We start from the raw sequence: 6,727 nt of genomic DNA on the forward strand, positions 1-6,727 counted from the left end.
ATGAAGGAGGATAGGGATTCAAGGTGAGGGGGATGGAGCCCTAGGGTTAGGGGTGGGGTCTTAGTGGTTTGGGGCACACGGAGGGGAAGGGAGGGGAAAGACACAGGGTGAGGCAGGAAGGAGACAGTAGGGGAGGGAGATGGCAATTAGCTAGAAGGAGCAGGTTTAGGAAGGCTAACTTCCACCTCCTCTGTCCCCAGAGACCCCAGCCCCCCCTTCTGACTGTTCCCCCTAAGAGAGATGGCGCCGGCCAGAGCAGGATTCGGCCCTCTGCCGCTGCTCCTGCTGCTGGGGCTGTGGATGGCCGAGGACCCAGTCGGTGCCAAGCCCAGAAACATGACCTCAGCTCGGTGGTTTGAAACTCAGCACGTGAAGCCCAGGCCTCAGAGATGCAACACGGCGATGCAAAACATCAACAAGTACTCCAGTCGCTGCAAAGGCCTCAACACCTTCGTGCATGAATCCTTCTCCGGTGTGGCCGCCACTTAGACTCCCAGCATAACCTGCAAGAGAGGCCGTAAAAACTGCCACCGGAGCCAGAAGCCTGTATCCCTGACCGTGTGTAACCTCACCGCAGGGAGGTACCCAGACTGCAGGTACAAGGAGGAGCAGCTGCACGCTGCTTACATCGTGGCCTGTGACGCTCCCCAGAAAGGGGACTCCAGGAAATTCAAGCTGGCTCCTGTCCACCTGGACGATGTCCTGTAGGTTTCCAGCCAGCCGCGTGCTTGGGCCGCGCCTTCAATCCCTCTGCAGGCCTCTGGACCACTCCTCCTCAGCCCAGAAGCTTCTCTTCTCACATCTCTTGGGGCCCTTCCTAGCTCAGGCTCCTCTGAGCGGGTGGGGCTGTGGGGAGTTGAGGTGATACATTAGTAGGCTAAGCTCCAGAAGAGATGGTGATCTCTCAGCTTTTCGTTGCTGTTTTTCCAGAAGCTTATCCCGAAGAAGCTTAGGGGTGTGGGTTCCTTGGTCTGTGCCTCCTACATCTTTCCCCTTCCCCATCTTCTCAGGGCAGCATGACGAGAGGAGGAAAGAAATGGAAAAGGAGTGTAGGGGATTTATGGCGAGAGCCACTCCTATTCCTAAACGAGGCCACTTCCCCAGCTCTGATGTGGTAGTGAGGTGGCTTGTGGGCAGGGAGGTGGCCTGAAGGGAAGAAGACAAAGCAGCACCACTTCATAGTTACATAGCATTTCATGCTTTTCACAGTGTATCCACGTGAGTCCCTTGTGAGACAGACCTGACTAGGATAACTGACCTTCTTTAGGGATGAGGACGTTGATATTTCAGAAAGATTTGTTAATTAAAGAGCTTGTCAGGTTGGTTAGTAGCAGAAGCTGGACTTGAAACTAGGTCTCCTGACTCTAAATACAGCGCACTTTCTACTTTACCACTGGGCCGAAAAGGAGAGACCTCTGCAGGGACCACAGGGGAACCAGGTAAGATTTCACCTGTGAAACAATGTCCCGAGAGCTCTGAAGAGCCAGTTACCCCATGTTGGCTGCAGTAAAGGTCATTACCTCTCTAGCCAAGGGACTGTTTATGAGGTGCTCCAAGGATCTTAATTCTCTCTCTCTCTCTCTCTCTCTCTCTCTCTGCCCCACCACACCTCTCTGCCCTCCCCCTTCTCTTGTCCACTGCTCTTTCTTCCTGGGCCCTGGGCCTGGCTCTAGCTTGATCGCCTATAGCCCTGAAGGCACAGTGTCAGGGGAGTGTCCCAGCTTCACCCCCCTGCTCTGGGATCACATTTCCCTTGACCTCAAGGGACTTCCGTGGCCCAGTGCCTGCTTGTCACAAACAAGCTGGTGGGAGCTGCCAGAGCTTCCTTCCTCCCGATAATGATCTCTCCTGCCTTGGTGCTTCCCTTGCTCTCTGCTCTGGCCGTCCGCCCAGGCCGGAGGGGTTGAGATGTGGAAATGCCATCTCCCCGTCCTCCCCCCACCCCTCCAAACCCCGGCTGCAGACACCACTTCTCCCTTCCTGGTGAGAAGAACTGGAGAAGCTATGGCTTTATGTAGGCTCGGTCCTGATAGCTTCCCACTCCTAGCCCACACTCAGCATTGCCTGCAGCCTTGACCGTCACCAGCCCCTTCTCTCTTCCTTAATCTCAGTTCCAGACAAACTGCACTAAGCCCCATGCCCGCCCCATGCCCACCCTACTTGAGCACCCAAATTACTACCTTGTTAGACCTTGCCTTCCCAGCTGTGGAGTCTACTCTCTACCTATCCCTCTCCCACACTCCAGTGCTCCCTTATGCCTTACCAGAGTCAGAGTAAGCTTTGGAGCCAGACACAATTGGGTGTAGATCTTGCCTCAGTCCTTTGTGGCTACATGACCTCAAGAAAACTGCACCTCTTTGCAACTATGTTTCCATATATGGGAGTAATACTACCTACCCAACAGGATTTCAGGAAGATTTAGAAATGACATTTATGAGGCCTTAGTCAACCCCAGGCACTGGTAAGCATTCAATAATGATAGCTAGCTGTAGGTAACGGTAGCAATAGCCCTGTCCAGTCATATTCACCTTTGGCAAACACGCAGATACCCCTTTGGCAAATACCCCATTCAATTCTCCTTGAGGTCTTTCTTCTGCTAGAATGATGTTTATGAGTAGGCTAGAGAATAAGTCTGCAGGCAGAGTCCTGCTAGGTGGGCTGGGTGGTTTGAGATGGTGAGGAGAGAAGGTAGGGAAGGGATGATGAAAAGAAAGGGGAGCAGAATATTGAACAATTCAATTCAAGTAGAGTGAGGGGCCAATACGTTGATGAGTCTTGAAAGTAGAGGGTCAATAAACATACTTTATAGCCAAATGCCAAATGACTGAATGTAAAATCTATATATCCGGTGGTCACTGTACTAGACATTTATCATTCTAAATACATGATTTTCAACTGAGGTGCATAGAAAACCAAGTCTCTTTAGGGGTAGCTGATTTTTCTTTTCACTTTATTCTTTCTTCACAACTCTTTTTTTTTTACTTTTTATTGATGATTTTTCTTATGGGTGTTATGGTTTTGGAGACATCCTCCTCACAAACTTTTTAAGTGGCTAAAATTATGCTTTTAATGTATCCTCTCGAAATAAGAAGAATTTCCAAATATGGCTTTTTCTTGAAATACTCATGATCTAAATAGTATTAAATAACTAAACATTAAACATAATTCTAAAGCAATCTATGGTGTGGTGATAGTGGTCAGAATAGTGGTAACCTTGGGGAGTGCTAACTGGGAAGGTGCAGGAGGTAAGCTGGAAATATTCTATTCTTGCTCTGGTTATGCTTACTTTGTGAAAACTCATTGAGCTGTACACTTAAGATTTATGTACTTTACTGTAAGCAAATTATACCTCAATTTAAAAATCTTCCTAAAAAGTATAGTTTTTAAGGATTAGTTTATTTAACATGAGAAATGCTAATATATCAATTCACAAAGATTATAATATAATGAAATCATAGACTCATGAGCTAATCTAATTTCTATTGTTCTGCTTTGTACTATTTGTTAAATTAAATAGTAGTTGTGCTAATTATTAAATTGTTGTAAATATTTTTGGTTCAAAAAGTATATAAGGTTTTTTCCTAAAGTTATCCAGCTAATCCATGCTCTTCTATTACTTATATAACTGTCAACTAATTTTCCTATTTAACTATGTGAAAATTCTTAATAAAATTTATATGTAGTACAAGCTTTTACTACCATTAATTGTTACAACATTTTTCTTAAAATAATAAATATGCATTTATATTTCCCCTGACTGATAGAGGTAATGACCTTTCAACATTTTTAAAGTTCATAAGGAAAATTTCACTTCCGGTCACATTCAGTGTACTCACCAGTATCTGAAAGAGATTATTCAGATATTAACAATGAACCCAAATGACCTGCCTTGTTTTCATACCGATGCTTTAACAGATTAGATTTGACAGTCACCCTTTCCTTCACATGATCCTGATCACAGCCAAGTTCAGGGATGCCAGGAATTATGTTGAAATAAGCATTTGGCTATTCAGCCTTTCAAAGGCTGAAGCTGAGGTCCAAAACGAATATCAGGTTTGCGCCAGTTACCAAGGCTGCATGTTGATACATTCCTACTTAAAGACTGAAAAATGGGAAAAGGAGACTGATTAGTTATGAGATTTCTGTTGCTGGGGATGGGAGCTTGGAGGGGGGAGGAAGGTGTCTAGGGGAGTATTGCCCAGCCTTGTGTAGATGGCTCTAAAGAAAATTGTTTTGACCTGGATCTAAGGAGCAGAAACAGAGTCCTGTAAAGAATGTAACCCAAGAACTGGAGCTAGTGTGAACTAGCTTTCTAGGAGTGAGACCATCTGAGATAGCCTAGGTAGGATACTTTTCTACGTGACCCTAGTTCCCCAAAGTCTCCACACTCTGAAGAAAATGACCCATAGACACTATGAAGAGGGCCAGCTGAGTCAACAGAGAGAGAAGTGTCCTGATCTCAAGGGCAGGGTGTAGGAAGAGGAAATGCCCTTGAGACTGGGACCCTTTTGCTCACATTGATTCAGACAGCCCTCTTCATAGTGTCTCTGGCCCTAGGGGATGATCTTAGAGCTACAGCAGCAGAAAACAGACCAACACAGCAACAGCGTCCAGGGAGACTTCTCTGTGAGAACCCTGGCCCATTTCACCACATTCCTCCTACGCTCCTGCACAACTGGGCCTCCAAAAGGGCTTCGAAGACTTCATATCCTCATTTTAAAGTCCTCCTCCTACACCACCCGCCCAATCCCACCCCCACATTCTACCATGGAGAGATAGAAAGAGCAGTCACAGCTCTTACCAGGATGTGTTCCTGTGCAGGACTCCAAAGCCAGTAAGCTTGGGAGCATCCATGAAGCCATGGGGGCATGAGAAAACATTGCTAGTGAGGCCTTGTAGGAAGTTCACAAGAGGTGAGATAAGGAAAGATGTCTACCCATAATGGAAATACACCCATGATGAAAAGTCCTCTTGATTTAGAGAGATTGGAATTTCCTCATCTATGCAAAGGTCACCTGCTTCATAGAGTATTATGCAGATTAATGTGGCAACATATATAAAGGGCTTAGTACAGTGGCTGGTGTGTAGGAAAAGTTTGAGAGATGTAATCATTTATATTTATTACTGTGATGTCAAATGTTGAGAGGTCAAACCTGTGATGGATGGAGCAGGCCTGACTTCCATGACAGAAGAACAAAGGACTTAAACAAAGGAAGCCAAACTCCTCCTCAGCCTCCTCTTGCCAAAAAAAACTTCCTAGCCAAGAGTATATAAGGTAGGGTTCAAGGTTAGACAAAAAGGACAATATGTATTAATTTCTCTAGGTAAGATAATTTGGAGTGGGGTGGGCGGGGGCAATGCTTTCAATTAGAGGGGGAAAAAAAGGCTACTGAGTATTTATATTAAGACTACTTAAGGGGGTTTTTCTCATCTCTACCTTCCATGAATCCAAAGATATGGAAAGAAGGCAGAAGATTTAGGGCCACTAACTTTTGAGGGTGTCCTCCTTACCAGCTCCTCTCCAAAGGGTTCAATTATCACAGCAGTTGATGGAGAGAAGGCTCTAGTGACATTTCCAACTTCCCCTCCTGAGTCATTTAAACTAGTCCTTAGGTAAGCTTACTGTCCCTTCACCTCCCTTGTGGAAGATCACTTGTATTTCTCCCACCCTCTGATGCAGCTGCATTTCCTAGTTTGTCTTCCATTACACAAGACTACCACCAATGGTGGTCCACTGCTTTCCAAAGGATTGGTTACAATGGGAAAACATCACACTTGTTACTTTCTATGGTCTTCACATAGAAACTTAGTTGAAGTTACACATGTAAAACATAAACTGTACACCTGAAAATAACACAACATTGTAAATCAACTATATTTCCATTATAAACAAACAAACAAGCAAACAAACTGACCTGGTGAGAATCAATACAAATTCCTGCTTGGGCCATGGCATTTAGCACAAGACAGAACTTCACATCTGCATAGCTTTAGGCTCTTTCAGTAGATATTCATAAAATCATGTCTTAAGAGATTGTATCCAGTGACCTCAGAGATCATCTAGTCCTGCCCTCCGCATTTTGCAAATGACAAAAAAAAGACCGAGGGGACCCAAGATCACATGATTAGTTTAAGTGAGGATTCAGGTTTCTTGAACCAGTCCAGTGATGTTCCCAAAGTGTCATTCTAGTTAATGGTCCCGAATGGATCTCAGACATCTTCCAAGGTCAAACTCACTATACCTGGACTGGCAAATCAATCAGCAAATGGGCAGATTCCCAGACTGAGACAAAAGCATGTTCATTCAAAACAGAGTGTTCAGTGCCCATGATCCTGAGGTGTTTACGTTTCTGCCTCTCACCTGTGGACCACATCCCCTTCACCTGAATGCTCACATTGTATCAGTGAGATGGAAAAAAAAGTAGCACCCAAGAACTTGATGGTAAACTAGTCAAGCATGTCTCTGGACCATGCCATTGGATGTTGGAGACATAAATAAGGGCATGCAGCAAGAACAAAAGTCTTCACTTCCCATCTGCTATTTGGGGCCAGGGTGAAAACATTGCAGAGATCGCATTTGGTGGACCTCCAGATGGGCCTGAAACATCGAAATATTTTATCTTTGGTAAGTATCATCATTCTTTTTTTTTTTTTTTGAATTTTATTTTATTAATTTTTTATACAGCAGGTTCTTATTAGTTATACATTTAATACATATTAGTGTATA

The 6,727-nt window shown here is 44.8% G+C and overlaps 1 protein-coding gene across 1 annotated transcript; it reads left to right on the forward strand.

Annotated features, from left to right (window-relative positions):
• Nucleotides 1–240: 240 nt before the first annotated feature.
• On the forward strand, nucleotides 241–708 carry LOC133085346 (ribonuclease 7-like). The gene is given in 1 exon segment (XM_061182335.1): nucleotides 241–708. A coding segment is annotated over 1 exon segment (468 nt).
• Nucleotides 709–6,727: the final 6,019 nt, after the last annotated feature.

Source organism: Eubalaena glacialis, chromosome 2 (genome assembly GCF_028564815.1).
Source record: "Eubalaena glacialis isolate mEubGla1 chromosome 2, mEubGla1.1.hap2.+ XY, whole genome shotgun sequence".
Classification (NCBI taxonomy): domain Eukaryota; kingdom Metazoa; phylum Chordata; class Mammalia; order Artiodactyla; family Balaenidae; genus Eubalaena; species Eubalaena glacialis.